The sequence below is a fragment of the Orcinus orca genome, chromosome 10 (genome assembly GCF_937001465.1).
Source record: "Orcinus orca chromosome 10, mOrcOrc1.1, whole genome shotgun sequence".
NCBI lineage: Eukaryota > Metazoa > Chordata > Mammalia > Artiodactyla > Delphinidae > Orcinus > Orcinus orca.
In genome coordinates, this window is record NC_064568.1 from 68,185,751 (window position 1) to 68,202,325 (window position 16,575).

General features: G+C 46.9%; 1 protein-coding gene and 1 long non-coding RNA gene across 8 annotated transcripts in view; one reads left to right on the forward strand and one right to left on the reverse strand.

Moving 5' to 3' along the window:
• BRPF3 (bromodomain and PHD finger containing 3) overlaps positions 1-5,286 on the forward strand; it is a 36,745-nt gene extending 31,459 nt beyond the window's left edge. For 2 of the 7 annotated variants that reach the window (XM_033424143.2, XM_033424145.2), the window contains one exon: positions 191-663. In XM_033424143.2, coding sequence (XP_033280034.1) covers position 191 — 1 coding nt within the window. In that variant the 3' untranslated portion in view covers positions 192-663. The other 5 variants (XR_004482233.2, XM_033424142.2, XM_033424146.2 and 2 more) reach the window with 5 other exon arrangements.
• Positions 1-16,575, reverse strand: part of LOC125965622 (uncharacterized) — a 39,037-nt gene that overhangs the window by 9,965 nt on the left and 12,497 nt on the right. The window contains exon 2 of the long non-coding RNA XR_007479718.1: positions 9,549-9,670. This is a non-coding gene — a long non-coding RNA (uncharacterized LOC125965622). The remainder of the gene's footprint in view (positions 1-9,548; positions 9,671-16,575) is intronic.

Genomic DNA, 16,575 nt, shown 5'->3' on the forward strand with positions numbered 1-16,575 from the left:
CTCATGGCTTACAAACACCAGCAGGAGGATTCTTTCACCTCTGCTTCTGTAGAGTGAGGAGGTAGGACTAGCTAATAGCTATCATTTATTGAGCATTTACTCCATTTCTTTATGCAAATTGCTTTACGTGTATGATTTCATTTGGTCCTCATTTAAATCTTCATTAATCCCCTCCCAATCCATTTTACAGATGAGGAAGCTGAGGCTCAGAAAGCCAAGAATCCATAGCCAGAACTGGGATACAAACCAAGATCTGGCTCCAAAGGCTGGGCTCTTAGCCACATGTTATATTCACTCAGGGACCTTTTAAAAAACACCAGGTGCAGGCCCCACCAGAGATCATTTCATCGATTCCTGACATCAGCTCCACTTCCTAGCTGTAGCTCCCTGACTCCGCAAGGCAGGGTGAGGCTCAGAGCCCTCCAGATGACTCAGCTAGTCTCCCTGGGGGCACATGGGCTTCCCTCTGGCAACCGTCTAAGCTGAGTGAGTGTCCTGGGCCCAGCTGCAAAATAAGTCCCTTGGTAGTTTCCTGCCTGTGGCATCCCAGCCTGCCTCCCTCTGCCCTGTCCCCTCCCCCTGGCTTTGCTGGTCCTGGGCAAGTGGGTCCAGAAGAGCCTCCTTTGGGACCCACCATGGTCCAGCCTTCTTACTGTGCTTGTATTTTAGGCAGTGGCTTCCGAGGGACAAAGTCCTGCCCCTGGGTGTGGAAGACACTGTGGACAAGCTCAAGATGCTGGAAGGCCGCAAGACCAGCATCCGCAAGTCAGTGCAGGTGGCCTACGACCGTGCGATGATCCACCTGAGCCGAGTGCGGGGACCCCACTCCTTTGTCACCTCCAGCTACCTGTAAGGGCAGGGCCTGGCCTGCATCTGCCTGCCCTGCCTCCGTCCTGTGGGGCACAGAGAAGCCTCTTCCTGCCCCAGCCAGACGTACGGCTGGCAGCTTGCCCCTTCCATGGCAGGCCAGGGACTGGGCTGTATCCTCCCCAAGGACAAGGCCCCAGTTTGGACTAAACTGCATGGTTCCCCTGGTGGGCCTGCTGTGTGCCAAAAACTCCCACCTGAGCTCCCTCAGGGGCTTGTCCACTGAAGAACCAGTTAGAAATAGAAACAGCTGTGAGGCTTGGGCCCAGCCGAGGAGATAGACCTGGCCCCAGAAAGCAAGAGGTCTTGGGCTTTCTCAAGGGTGTGCCTGGCCCCTCCAACCCATTCCCAACTAACTACACCTCAGGGTGAGCGAGGCTCTGACACTGACCCCAGAGGTGCTGTGGATACACTAGGGTCCCACGGGGAATCTCACGGAGCTCACCCTCTCTCTCTATCACCTGTCCTCATACCTCTTCCCTGCCCCATCTTCTGCACCTCTGCCCAGTCTCTCTTTTTCCCTTGTTCCTTTCCCGACTTCCTCTTGTGCCAAACTGACAGAAACCATCACCAAACTGAGCTTTTTCTTTTTATGGCTCATTCCCTTTGAGGCCAGCTGCTAGCCTACCACTTGGGTGACCCCTTCACCAGCACACCTCCCCACCCCCTTACATGTGCTACAGACAAACAGCTGAGGCCAGCCTGTGAGAACTTGCCCGCTTAGATTGAGGCAGGGTCCCTCCAGCCCTCTTCTGTCTTGCAGAGAGGTGGGCTCAGGCTGGACGGGCTCCTGTCAGCAGACCAGGCTGCTTGTGCCAGTGTCCATCTGTCCATGTGGATTCGAGGGTTGTTGGGTGAAGCTGTGCCCTTTGGCTGGGTCTGCCCTTTCACTCCTCCTAGCGTCTCCTCGTGGGCTTTTCCTTTTCTGCACCTGCAGCCTCTAGCCTCTCTCTCTACCACTAGGGATGGCGTGGGGCCTGCAGTCCAGCATCTTCCTGTCCTGCACTCTGCCCTGCCTAGCCTCTGCTGCTCTGAACTCCAGGGAACACAGTCTTTTATTTCAAACCCTCTGTCCCTTTCCCTCTTTTCCTTCAACCCCCTCTCCACCTTTACCTTCTCAAAACCAGAAGGGAAAAAAAACTGTGAAACGGGAATGCTGACTGACAAACCAACACAACTTTCAGAGGCTTCGATGTCTGTTCTCTGGATGTTTCTTTTCACCTCTTAAGCACCAAAGTTGCAGGGCCAGGTTGCAGGCCACTGATTGCCATGTTGATTTTTAACCTGACGTTCTTTTTAATTGTTTTAAATTTTTCATAGGGGAGTTTTGGACAAAACAAAGTCACTGGGGAGATCACTGCCATTTTTACACACTTTTTAAAAATACAACCAACCAACCGCCACGACTTCTTATACGTTTGGGACATGAGCCAGAGTTTAAAAGGGAACCAACAAAACTCTCTATAACATAAAGGATGGGGTTTTGGATTTTGTACAATAATAAAACTACAATACAGCCTATGGCTAGGGAAGGACATAGTGTATATAATTGTAAAATACTGTTCTAAATTATTCAGGCCTATAGTTTCCATTACTGGAGTCCTCCATTGTGTGGCTGAGTATTTTAAATGCACACAGTGTGGTTTATTTAAAGGAGCCAATGCGTCCCCCCTCCCCAGGTAGTCGGTCGGCTGTGGACTATGTGACCTTCGTCTCAACCTGTGTTGTAAGATCTCGGGGCTTTCTCTCTCTCTCTTTCTGTGTCTGTCTCTTCCCCCCAATACTTTCTCTTTCTTAGTCTCTTTCTCCCTTTTTTTTTTTTCAGTCTCTTTGAATCTTTCAGTCTCTCTCTGAGTCTCATTTTTAAAACTGCTCTTTTAGAACGGGAAACGGCTCAGATCCTGCTGTGGCATGGGGCCTATGTGTCTCAGTCGCGTCTGCTGTGAAGCACACGATGCTCTATTTATTGTAGAAAGTGACTTTATTTGCTTTCTAGAATTGTTTATAACAGATGGTATAAGAGAGGTAATAAACAGAGAAAAATCTATGCTTGTAAAGAATACAAAAGTTAATTTTACCTACTGTAATATGACTGTCTTAAACTTATTTTCTCTCTGAGAAATAAATGTTCTAATGGGCAGCAGTTGCTGTGTGTGTTTGATGTCGTCAGTGGGGCCTGCCCTTCTCCTCCTAATCTCTGCAGCCCTCCCCCTCTTCAAGACACCAGGGCCTATTAAGAATGGGGTTGTCTAGCTGTTGCAGACTCCCAGCTGGACAGGGCTCTGTCTCTCTGTCTGTCTGCCTGCCCGTCTGTCTCTTGGACCCCTGGGAGGGGTGCAAGAATGATTTCTGACATTTTCCTCCCCAACAGCACTGCCTTTTGGGAGTTGTGGAAGGTCCAGCCTACTTCCCACGCCTTGGCTGCTCTGTAGCCCCATTCCTTTAGGAGCATCTGCTCCTTGTTCAGTGGGAGAAGTGGCCCGTTGGACATCTCGGGCACCTGTTCACCAAGCTTGCAGAATTGGAGTGTCTAGGCTGCTCCCACCTCCTTTGACATTATTGCCGTCCCCATTCTATAGAGAGGGAGGGAGCCAGGACACACAGAGAGTCAGAACATGAGCCTGACTCCTTTTAGAGCTGGAAGCGAGCCTTTAACTTACCTGGTCTTCATTCTGCAGATGTGGAAACAGACCAGCAAGATTAAAAAACTTGGCCAAGGTCAGCCAGCCAAGACATGGTGGCAGAATTGTGGGACGACGATCTGGCCAAGGCTTTTTTTGTGGGCTCCATAGCATTTCAAGGCTATGCTGGCCTGTTCTGTACCTCCCTCCCCTCTCTGTGGCTCTGGCTCCAACATTTCTGGAAAGGGATATCTTGAGCAGAAGCAGGAGTATTCCCTGAGACAAACTGTTTGTTGGGCCTAGGATAGCTTTTCCTTGACCCATTCTCTCTGGTTCTGCCTGGCTCCTGTGCTTGGCTGGGAGTTTTGTATTTCAGTGTGTGGCTGGAGGACACAGGAGTCTCCTGATCACCTCCTCCACAGGGCCTTTGAAATTCTTATTGAAGTCACTGAAGTGTAAAGGCTGTCAATCTGGTATAACATTAACAAAGTATCTCTAATGTACTGATAGTCCTTATATTATGTGTTAGAGTGCAAAGCTACACACTCCTAATCCCACGAAGCTAACAACCTGATTTATAAGACACATTGCAGACAACTCTGAAAAAGCTTCCAGAAGAATGAAGCAGTTAATTCAAGTGGGGTTAAAAATACCTATATATGAATTTATATTTTGAATTACAAAAGCAATTTAGAGCGAAATTACAAGCTCGCCCTGTAGAACATTTTGCAAATAAAGGAAAAATGACCAGATGAGTAGGATTTTAGTAGAGAAGGTTAAAAAGAAGTCATTGTAAATAGATGAAGCAGCTTAAACAAAGGGCAGCCTCTGGGAGGTATGGTGTGTATTCCAACTCCAGTGACCAACTGCCATCCCCTTTGACTGGAAACAATTTAGGGAGTGAGGCAGTGTGTTGGGATTAACAGCCCTGTCACTCACTTGCTGTGTGACCTCAAGCATGGTACTGGAACTCTCTGAGCCTCTCTCAGACTGATTTAATAGAGGACCCCAAAGCCAGGGTGAGGCATTAGTACATGGTAGGTGGCAGCATCTATTGAAGGATTTGAATAGGGAAGAAACGTGATTGCAGCTTGGCAACTAATTAGACATCAGAGTCAAAAAGGAGTGTTATGGCAGGGTCACTGTGTGGCTGGAGGGACCAGCAGTGGGTTTGCCGGTGAGGAGGGAGGAAGAGTTTAGTTCCTGATGAGTTTATGTTGCCTACAGGACATCTGAGAAAACCCCCCAGCAAGCAGATGGAACAGGACCTGCAGTTCCAGAGGAAGGTAGGAGCAGATGACAGAAATGTGGAGCCACTGAAGCCCATCAGTGTAGTTAGGAGAATGGCCAAGGGGAGAGAGGGGCAAGGGCAGTGCTGAGGAAAGCCCCTTATGTTTAGAGGATGGGGCTGGGGGACAGAGGATGGAGACAGCGCCTTCAGAGGTATCTGGTCCCCAGGGAGGGCCTGACACAATGTCAAACCCTAAGGATCATCTAGCCACCAACCCACCCCCCCACCAACTCATTTCGCACAGAGTGGCAGGTCAGGTGTGCTCAGCATCACAGAGCAGGAAGAGGCAGTGCTGGATCAGAATCCAGAACCCAGCACTTTCTACTCTCTCCATACGCACATATTCAGAGCCCTAGAAGTGAGTAGACGTTTCCTTAATTAATTTTATCACTGTTGTTATTAAAATTCATGGCCTCAATTCTGAAATATGATACTGGAGCATGTAGAGGCACTCTGACCAGGAAAAGAAAATCTCACTTTCCTAGCAAGTTAAAAAATATCATTAAAAGCATTTGCCAAAACCCTGGTCAGCTTGACCACTTTCATTAATGTAATAGTTGCTATTAACACTTGAGTGTGAATTTGCTTTTCAGATAGACTCTTCTGACCTGGCCAGGCTGTGAGCTTTGAGAGAAGAGGGGGTGAATGGTAGGACTGCTAGGCTCTGGGACGGGTGCTGAAGGGAGATTGAGTATGGGAGCCTTGTCTGCCCCTGGCTCTGCAGGCTCTCCACGGTATCTGTAGGGCAAGGAGTGTGAACATCTGGTCCTGCCAACTGCAGACAGTCTGGCCTTTACCAGGAAGAAAGGAGGGAGGTCTTTGAAGGAGGAAAATAGTTTCTTCAAAAGATGGGGAAGAAGTTTCTGCCTGACTGTGTGGTGGAGAAGAGGGGCCAGGGAGGTGTGTGTCTGAGCCAGAGCTGGAGGGGAACTCTGACTTGACCTTGGCACTTGGGGGTTCCCTTCTGCTTGTCCTTTCCCTTAAAGGGTGGAAAGAAAAAGATAAAGATGTATTTGTATTTACTTATATTTTGCATGCTATATTATATATATTGCAATATAATTACATATATGTTAGTATTCTCTACAATTTTAATATTCTTAAGAGGGCTAGGACTCACAGGCTACATGGAGTAGAAAAAGCTAATTGTCCCCAAACTTCAGAAGGGTTGTTGTGTTGTTATTTCAAAGAACACTGTGTGTCCTTTGCTTGGCACCTGTAAGGCTGGTTGGAAGTGGAGGGTTTCAGTCTAACTCCCCTCATTTCTGAAGCAGTGTCTGAGTTCCTTCCTCTTTCTTTCTGCTTTGTATTGGCCTCTTTTGGGGCCATAAAGATAGTTGGGGGGATGAAATGTTGATGGTTCCTGGTGGGCAAGAGTGCAGGATGCATAGGGGTCCAGAGGAGGGCCTCCCCACCCACCCCAGCTTCACAGTCCAGAAGACTGCCGAAGGATTTTATCTGAGCTGGTCACAAAAGAATATAAAATTTGTTATTTGCTATCTAATTTGGGAAAAGAAAATTTTTTATGTGCAAAGGAGAAAGTAAGACTATTTTAACTACTTAGAAATAACCATTTCCACTATTTTAATGTAATTCCTTACTGTCTCATTTTTTCTAGGTAGAGCATGCATGTATTTTAGTTTCTCGTACTGGGTTGCTGGGAAATCAGCTGATAGCTGTCTGCAGTCACTGCAGAAGTTCTCAGCATGACTGGAACACAAGGCCCAACAGCTCTTCTGCCCAAGTTTAACTTTTCCTCACTTGCTAAGTATCATGAACTGGCCTGTGCCAACCATTGCCTGTTATTGTTTGCTTGTTCCCGTTATTTTGCTAAGATATTGGTAGACTCTAACAGTTGAAATTGAATAAGAGCTATAGTTCTCCATCCTAAGAACTTTTGCTATTGGGAGTATATTTCCATGGAAATAAGCCTTGGACCAAATTCCACCCCATGTTCAAACACCTGTGAGCGAGATGGCCCCCAAGAGGCCATATACATTCTTCTTCAGCTTGAGAAGTTCTTGCTCTCTGCCCTCTGGTACAGCACCAGCACCTGGCATGAAAGGTCATTCCAAGGTGGACACAACACTCTTTTGAGTGCAAAACCAGCTGCTGAGTAGGCCCATCGGGGGCCAGAGCAACAGAGCTTTAGACCAAGAAACAAATTTTGTTGTTTTTGATATAACTTTACATACAGTAATTAAGATACACAACCTTGAATCTCTGTGAAATTTTACATTTGTAACCATCCATGAAACCACCACCCAGATCAAAATACAGAACATTTCCAGTGCCCCAGAAAGTTCCTCATGTTCCATCCTAGTCAATATCTACTCCCCCCATCCCCCAAGGGTAACTACTATCCAGGATTCTATGACCATAGATCCATGTTGCCTGTTCTTGAACTTCATATGAATGGAATCAGACAGTGTGTGTACGTTTTTGTCTGGCTTCTCTCATTCAATATCATGTCTCTGGGCTCCATTCCTGTTATGCACATAGCTGTAGCTTGTTTTGAGTAGTATTCTATTGTACAAATATACCATAGTGTGTTTATTCTCCTGCTGGTGGACATTAGGTTGTTTCCATGTTGAGCTGCCATAGTAACACTGCTATGAACATTCTTGTACATGTCATTTGGTGGACACAATGCTCATTTCTCTTCAGAAAATCCCCAGGAGTGGAATTGCTAGGTCACTGGTTGGGTGTGTGTTTAGCTTTAGTAGTTCTACCAAACAGTTTTCCATTGGTTGGATGATTTACACTCTTGTAGCCGTGTACGGCAGTCCAGGTGTTCCACATCCTTGCCAGCACTTAGTGTTGTCAGCCCATGACGTTTGCTCTAGACCTGCTTGTTGAACGACTTCCACTAAGAGCCATCATACAGCAAGGCTTCTTTCTTCCTGTACAACACTACCTTGCTCCCAAGGGAGAGTTATGAACTGCCAAGGTGTTTTCAACTAGGGAACCCCCCATTGAGGGGATGGGTGAGGTGGGAGAACTGATCCTGTCCTGTGTGGCTCAGCCTTCTCTTAGCACCTACCTCTGTACTATGGTGCCACCCAGATCCTGCTTTGACTCTTTGGGGAATAAGGAACTTCTTAGTTCAGAGTAACACAATCCTCCCTGGCCCCCTCCTCCTCACCCCTGGCCATTGGACTCTGGGGGACTGAGCCCAGCTTCAGGGGCTTCCTTTCTCATACAGACCCACACTGCCAATACTTCACTACTCTGGCATCCTGGGTACAAGCAGGGCAGAAGGCACCCCCTGCACATTGTGTCCAAATCCTTCCTCGCCCACTGGCTGGTATCTGAAATTCCATTAGCACTTCATGCCTTTACCTCTCAAGGCCATGATCCTTGGGGACATGCCTGTGGCCCTGGTTTCCTTTGAATTATTGTTATCCCAGCGTGATAAAGAATGTGCAAGCAGGTCTTGATGAGGCAGTAGAGCAAAGGACACCGGGTCCTTGAGGGGAGGATTAAAGAGGGGATGAAAAGGGCCTATTTGCTTTTGGCTGACCTTGGTGACACAGACACACATTTCAGAGCCATCAAGGATGACGGCTCACTAAATCGACTTCAGAGGAATTGTTCAGATCACAGGTGGGCGAAGGTCTGAGATAAGACCATAGGGTCAGGGGAAGAGATCCAGAGAGGGAGTCTTGTTTGGGAACAAAGCTCTGGAAACAAAAGATTGCAGAGCCCGAATTGATGTGGGCAATCGTGTGAAGCCAGCCCTGTCCTTAGGTGCAAGAACGTGTTGGGGTCTAGGCCAAGCTGTGGGATGAGGACACAGGCTTCCCTGGGCTGTCCAGTGGGGCTTCTTCTTATGATTCCACTTATGATTTTGGACACATTCCCAATATTTTGGAAGGTTTTGGCAGCCAGAGCCCTGCCATTCCCCCTCCTCCTGCTCCTGTCCCTCCCTCCTCCCTTCCTCACACCCTCCCTTCCCTTTCTCCCTCCCCTCTGTGTCTCCCTCTCTCAGTCTCTCTTCAAATTTTATTATTCTTTATTATTTTTAACTCCAATTGATTTAAGTGATTTAGAAAATTTAAATATTCAGGAAAGTCTCCCTCCTTGTCCCCAGCCTCCTAGTTCCCCTCCCAGAGGCAACCGATTTTTCCAGTTGCATATGTAACTTTCCAGAGGTAGTTTAATATCAGCGTATATGTACACATGCGCACATGTGTGTCTATGGGTGTATGTGTCCCTTTTTTTATACAAATGGTAGCACACTGTTCACATTGGTCTAGCCCTCATTTTTTTTTTTTTTTTTTTGCGGTACGCGGGCCTCTCACTGTTGTGGCCTCTCCCATTGCGGAGCACAGGCTCCGGACGCGCAGGCTGAGCGGCCATGGCTCATGGGCCCAGCCGCTCCGCGGCATGTGGAATCTTTCCAGACCAGGGCACGAACCCGTGTCCCCTGCATCGGCAGGCGGACTCTCAACCGCTGCGCCACCAGGGAAGCCCTAGCCCTCATTTTTTTAAATTGTTTTTATTAAATATTGATTAGTTATAAAAATAGTAGTTATACAATATATACCTATTAAAAAAAAAACATGATACAATAAGCCACCTGGTCCCTACCACCTCTCCTAGACAAAGAAACAGGGCCTTTAAAATCCTCTTTGTGGCCCTTCCCAGCCTCACCTTTTCTTCCCCTAAATACTGTCCTAAATGTGATGCTTATCATGCCCTTTTTTCCTTTATAGTCCTGCCATATGTTCATGTCACCACACAATATGTATGGGGTAGTGTCTCACCTTTTTGGATTTTGAAGAGAAGGAAGTGTACTGCCTGCAGTCTTCTACAGCTTGCTTGTATCCCAGCCACGATTAGATTAAGGGTCTTGAGGTTCAGTTGAGTGATGCCAATCATTTTCACTCTGGTATGGAATTCCATCGTATGAAGACACCACAATTAAGTTTTCATTGCACTATTTGAGGACATTTGGGTTGCTTCTAATTTTTTGCTGCTAGGATCAGTGCTTGTGTGAATGTTCTTAATTGTTTCTCCTGGTGTGTATGTATGTTTGGGGAGTTGGTTGGGGTAAGGATTTCCGTGGGGCATTTGCAGGGGCCTAGGGAACACACATTATTGTCAACTTCAGTTGATAAGGGCAAACTGTTTCCCAGAGTGGTTGTGTCAGTTCACATACTTGCCAGCTCTTTGAGAGTTCCCTTTGCTTCACTCCCTCGCCGATGCTTGGAATTATCAGTTTTTAAAATGTTACAGGCTGATACATGTGGGATCATAACTCATTGTGGTTTAAATTTTTTATTTCCCTGATTATGCACTTCGAATTTTTTTACTTAAAATATATTTTGGCAATTGTCCTATATCAGAGCGGTAAGGACTTCCTCCTCCTTTCTTGGACTGGAGAGTGTTCCATCATGTGGAAATCTGACTATTTAACCAGTTCCTTATTGATAGACATTGAGTTGGCTCCATTGTTTTACAGTCAATTCTGCAATGAATAGCTTTGTATAGAGATGGTAAAGTGTGTCTGTACCTGAGGGAGTCTATATGTAGGTTTCTTACATAGGGACCTTCGGAGACGTTTAGATGAAAATGGAAGATGGTTTTTGCTCCCCTCTGGCCCACCACCTGTCCACTTCCGGCAAATTCCCTGAATTCCCCAAGTTCCCAAGATGGGAACTGTATCTGTCCTGTCTTGTTTCACCACCACACCTTTTCTCTCAGATGGTAATGCTCATCTTCCCCCCTTCCCTCTGAACCAACCCAGAACCAACTTGTTCACCCCTACACTCCACCCCCCCCACACACACACAGATTCCTTAGGGACCGTCCTACCCCGGCATCTCCTTCTTAGGACCATCCCCATCTTAAGAATTAATATTTCCTAAGGGGGTGGACTTTGCCTGGCCCTGAAGGAGAGGATAAGAAAACTGACCGCAGCCCTTACAGAATGAATAGTCTCAAAGGGGGCGGAGCAACAGATATATAAAACAACCAGGAAGTCAGTTGTAGGACAAATCCCAGCCCAGCATCTATTGGCTGTGCTGCCCTGGCAAACCTGGGCCTCATTTTCTTTATAGAAAGAGGACAGTAACCCTTCTCTGGGGCTTGGGGCCCAGTGGGGCCTGTGTTCACACACTTGCAGGTCATAGCTTTCCTTGTTATCAAGGACACTTCTAATTCAAGGAGCCCATGAAAATGACTATGGTAGACACAAGTTCAGGGTCTGAGAGCATCCGGAGGAAGGGGAAGGAAGCCCAAATTGACATGTCGGTTCACAAAGAACTTTTCCTTATTCTGCTATAGAGCCCACATATTCTCTCTTTGGTGGGTGTTTTAGGGGGCTCTGAACTTATGCAGCTATAAAGCATGCTACAGTGAACAGCCTTGACCTCAGGTCATCTGGCATGAGCAGGTACATGTGCTGGATGAGGCTCTAGAAGGGGAGCTGCTGAGTGCACTGGGCACCATTCAGTACATCCTCCCTGAATCTGCTCATAAGACTCAACCATAAAGATACTTCTTCCTTCCGTAATCAGACTCCCTTAGCACTTTCACCCATAGACTCTGGCTGTCTGGGTACATGTCCTGTCTTCTGGGCACTTGTTTAGGGAGAGAGCAGGCCTAATTTCATTCTCCTGTGCTCAGCACACAGTAGGTGGGCACTCAACACAGGTGAACTGAGTTACCATTAACCTTCATGGAACATTTTCTCATTTGGTCCTCAAAACGACCTTGTGTGTGGGCCTGGCAGAATGATCATCCCCATTTTACAGGTGGGTAAGCTGAGGGTCAGAGACACCCTGTCTTGCCCTTGGCCATACTTGATCTTGGCCTCAGGCTGAGGAGGAACGGAAACCCAGGGCTTCTGACTCCCAGCACAGATTCACTACCCCTGGGCCACACTGCCTCCCAGGGGCTGTTGAAATGCAATTAGCTGAGGTAGGACCCTTGTCTCAGCCTTACTCTCTGGCTGTTTTTCCCTACACAGAACTAATGGCCAGGGCCTTCAAAGCCTTATTTTCTTGTTTATTTGCCAACAAAGATTAGAAAGATCAAAATATCTAACCAACATTTTTTGAGTCCTCACACACTCCAGGCAACCTCTCAGCTCATTTACTTTTCAGAAGCTGAGACATTATTATCCCCCTCATACAGATGAGGTTAAATGAGTGGTAAGTAGCAGAGCCGGGATTTAAACCCAAGCGGAGTCCACTTTCTTAACTTTTCTATACCACTGGCTCTCAGTCAATGGCTTTTAGTATATGACACTAATGAATTATCATTCTATTCTTTCAAGCCTCTGTTGAAATGGTGGCTCTCTGCTTGGTATTTTAAGGATGACAGGAAGGTCCTTGGGGGAATTCCCTGGTGGTCCAGTGGTTAGGACTTCACGCTTTCATTGCCGAGGGCATGGGTTCGATCCCTGGTTGGGGAACTAAGATCCCACAAGCTGTGCGGCATGACTCCCCCAAAAAAATTTTAAAAAAATAAATAACGTGCTCATTTTACAAAATAAAATAAAATAACAAACAAAAAAGGAAGGTCCTTCACCCATAAAAATCTAAATACCTTCCCACCAGTTTAGAGCTGCTTATGATTGCACAAGTAGAGCTATATCCCTTAGGCTGACAGCTTTGATCCTTCATGAAATGAGATACTCCCAGGTCTTTTGTCAACTTTTTAATGCTCAGTCCTGCTTTTCATGCCATGAACAGCTTTCTCCTTCTCTATAGTTCTTACAATAAAACAAAAGAGGTTTTACTCAAATGTAACATTAAATCACACTATTAAATATGACTTTACAAATTCCTCCTCTCACCACTGCCACTATTTACGAATTATCTGAAGGTCCTATCTCCTGTTACAGAAACTGGATTTGGATCCGCTTGCCTGACACACAGCAAAGCCAATCTACTGACCCCAGGTTGTGGTGAAGAAAAGTACAGTGTTTATTGAAGGCACTGAGCAAGGAGAGTGGGCAGCTCATGCTCAAAAGACCCAAACTCCCCAGTGGCTTTCAGGGAAGGGTTTTAAAAGGCAATGTTAGTGCTGTGGGTTGCATTCTTCTGGCTGGTTGGTAGTGAGGTAACAGGGTGAGGTTTTGGGAATCAACATCATCAACCTTCTGGTCCCAACCGGCCTGGGGGTCTATGTGCTTGTGGACAGCAGTTTTCCTGGTTGGAAGCAGGAGAAGTCTGGTTTGTGTAAAAACAGTTTAGGAATGTGTGTCAGACCTCGTTATCTATATCTTTCAGGGAACTGGGAATTCAGTGACTCTGCTATGTAACTGATTTATAGTCTAAATTGTTATGTTTCCTAGCCCAACAGCTATTCTTTGTTTCTGTGTGTTCGAATTTCCTAATATTTAACTCTTGAGCCAGACTTTTGAAACTGAGGGGGAGCCTGAAGCAAAGCCTTTTACCTCAAGAGATGGGGAACATGGGAGGGGTGGCTTGTACACCCGAGAGGTCCTAAAGTGTCCCACACAGTTTCACTCCCACCTCACTGTCCTCTGTCCCACTCATCCTGCCACTACGCTCAGTGCTTTCACCATCCATTTGCCCAATCCACCGATGCTTTGGCCTCCCTGCTCCATGGCCTCCTCTCCCCCAGTGATCTTATCTTCCCTGGCTCACTACTCAGCCCCACACTCAAGCCCTAGGCCCTCTGAAGATCCCATGTTCAAAGCTCTTCCTAGCTCTTCTCTTCAAGCCTTTACTCCCGTGGGCCCCATGGTCCACTGATCTCACTACCTTTCACTGTCCCCTTCAAATCCCTTTTCCCCTCCTTTCCCTGCCTCAACTCCATCGTTAGTGATTACAACTCTTCTCTTGTCTACAGCCTCCCCTCCCGTACCTCAAGCTTTCTAGATTGTACTCACTTGGCAAAACTCCAGCCCAGTTAAATCCAGCTCTCGGCCGGCTCCACCTGCTCCACTGTATATTTTACTTGTTTACTTTGCTTGCCTCTGTCTGCCCCTCTAGTACGTCAGCCCCAGGAGGGCAGGGACCGTGCCTCAGTCCACTGCTCTGTGTCTCAGTCCATACACAGAGCAGTGGACTGAGGCACGGTCCCTGCCCTCGTGGGGCTGACAAAGTAAATGTGCATGTTTGCTGAGTGCATTTCTTTCAGATGGTGGAAAAGGGTCTGAGAACTTGTTTATGGTGGTATCTGGGGGCAAAGTGGAGGATGGAAGTCACATTGTGTCCAAGGAGGAACAGAGGAGGGGGTGAAGGGTGAGGAGGACAAGCAGGGGACTCCTCAAGTTTGCCCAAGGAAAATGCTGCTGTTCCTTCCTAACTGACTCTTCTTGTTCTGGGAGAAGACCTTGAAAGAGTTCTTCATTCTCGAGCCCAAATTACAGAATTCTAAACCTTTACCAAATTGTTGTTTCCTGATAGTCTTGGTCACTTAAGGCTTCCAAGAAGACATTTGAATAGCCGTGATTAGCAGAGAATTGAAGCCCAGAGAATAGAAGGACACATGGGCACTGGTGGCAGAGCCAGGACTTGAACCCAGTATCCCGCTTGCAGTCCTGAGTTCTCTCCAACTGTCTGCTATGCTGCCCTGCTGTGCTGTCATTTGCCCAATTGTCCTTATCCTTAAAAGAAGGAGAGAAAATGTTTTGTCTAACCCACACTGAACACTCTTGAAAAACACTGTGGAAGAGATTTGTTACCAGTTCGGGTCCTTGGACTCTTTAATCCATAGAAATTGATAAGAGGCCAGATGAGGAATTCAGGCAAGGCTTTATTGGGAGCAAAAACAAATAATGGGTTCCCTTGTTCGCTCTCCTAGGAGGGTGGGCTGGTCCCTTACATGGGGTGATGGTAGGGGCGGATTGGTAGGTCGGGCCAGAGGGGTAGCTTAGGTGGTCTGCCCACCCCCTCAGTGGGGCTGTGTGCAGGAGTCATGCACAGGGCTCACCCTGTTTTTATCCTAGCACCTCAGAAATAGCAGTAGGTTTATGGCCTTTTTATGTCTTATTCTTCATAATTGCCCCAACTGTGCATGTATATAGTTATTTTTAGTCCCTTATAGTTTCTTTGTACTGTGTCGCTCTGGTAGCAGGTCCTAGGTCCCAGCCTATCTTAGATTGAAGGATCCAACAAGGCTCCGGCAAACCCGTATGACATGCTTACAGAGTGACACACATTCCCTTATCTAATCCCCACGGCAGCCCCCTGAGGTTGGTACTGTTATTACCTCCATTGTGTGGAGAAGGAAACGGAGACACAAGGAGGTTACACAACTACACACACAGGAAGTGACGGAGCCTCTGTGTGATTCAGGAGCCTATGCTTATAACCTTGATGCTCTAGGGTCGTAAATGCAACACAAAAATGACTTCTCAATTTAAGCAAAATTTTTCCCCCGAAAGGTTTGAGTCCTGTCAACAAAAGGGACTCTGACCCTCTGAAACAGAAAGCAGTGTGGGAAGGCAGGCACTCCTTGTTAAATTGTGTGCTAGAGATATTTCAGCCCCAAGTCTGAAGGGGAAGCGCCGGAGGACAGGGGAAGGGGAAATGACACTTGGTTTGTTCCATTTTGTGCCAGCTGCTGTCTGTACATTAGCTCCCCGCAAGTCTCACAGTGGGCCTAGGTCATGTGTTCCCGCAGCTAGTTGGTGGTAGAAGTGGGATTCAAAACGTACACATTTTACTCTATCAAGAGGCTTCCCAAGGCAGTGTTACATAGGACGTGTTTAAACACCACAAATAAGGCATTTCTGGGTCATGAGCTTGGAATTCAAAGTAATCTTGGTTAAGCCCCAGCTGAGGCTCTGATCATTGCATTCTTTCCTTCCTCTTTATCACTTGAGAACTGAAAAATTTTGTACAGACTAGACTTTCCACTGAGATGGATAGAAGAGTTTGAACCAACTAATCGCTAAGTTTCGACTCCAAAAAAGGAAACAACTTGTTCTAATTTGCCAAAACTTAGGTCAAATACATTTTTTTAAAAAACTGAATTGTCCACAGGATCCCATTTGGCATTTTTGTCTTTTTAAAGATCAGTGAACTAACGTGAGGTTTCTAAAGAGAGCCAGCCCAGAGTGATAGAACCGTGGCCTGGGGGTCAGGACTCCTGGGTCCTGGGCCTGGCTCTGGCTTGGGCTTGCTGTGTGACCTTGAGCAGGTTACCTCCCATCCTGGGCTTCAGCACTATGAAATAAAGGGCTTGTGTCTGATGAGCTCTCTGTTCACCTCTAGACCTCAAGTTCTAGGATAGGATCATGGGCTCTGGACCCAAGACACTGGAATTCAAACCCCTGTGTCATCATTTACTAGTTGGTAAGTGAGCATGTTGAACAAGCTGCTTAACTACTCTGGGATTCAGTTTCTTCATATGTAAAATAGATGGATAATAACTCTGTCACGGGGTTGCAAAGACTGAATGAGAAAATTCCATAGTTCCCAGCACGAACAGAAGATGCATTCAATACTGGTTAGACACAGCAGTGATGAGGGTTCTTTATATGTTATTAAAAATCAATAAAGAACCAGATCATAAAAATCTAAGCTTCCACCAATAAGTACTTATTGAGCACTTATTCTTCATTTGTGGTGAAACTTTCGGTTGGCTGCCCAAACCATCCCCAGCCCCTTCTTGGCCATCTCCAACCACAGAGACTGGAAATCCCGATATTCTCTTTCCCAGCCTTGCTCGAAGCTTGAGGTGGCCATGTGATCCATGTTTTGGCCATGAGACATAAGCTACTGGGTGTCTTCTAGGAAAGTTTCTGTTCCCTGCTATAAGGGACAGTTACCAGTGGACAGCCCCCTGCTGCTGCCCCTTCTGTTTTTT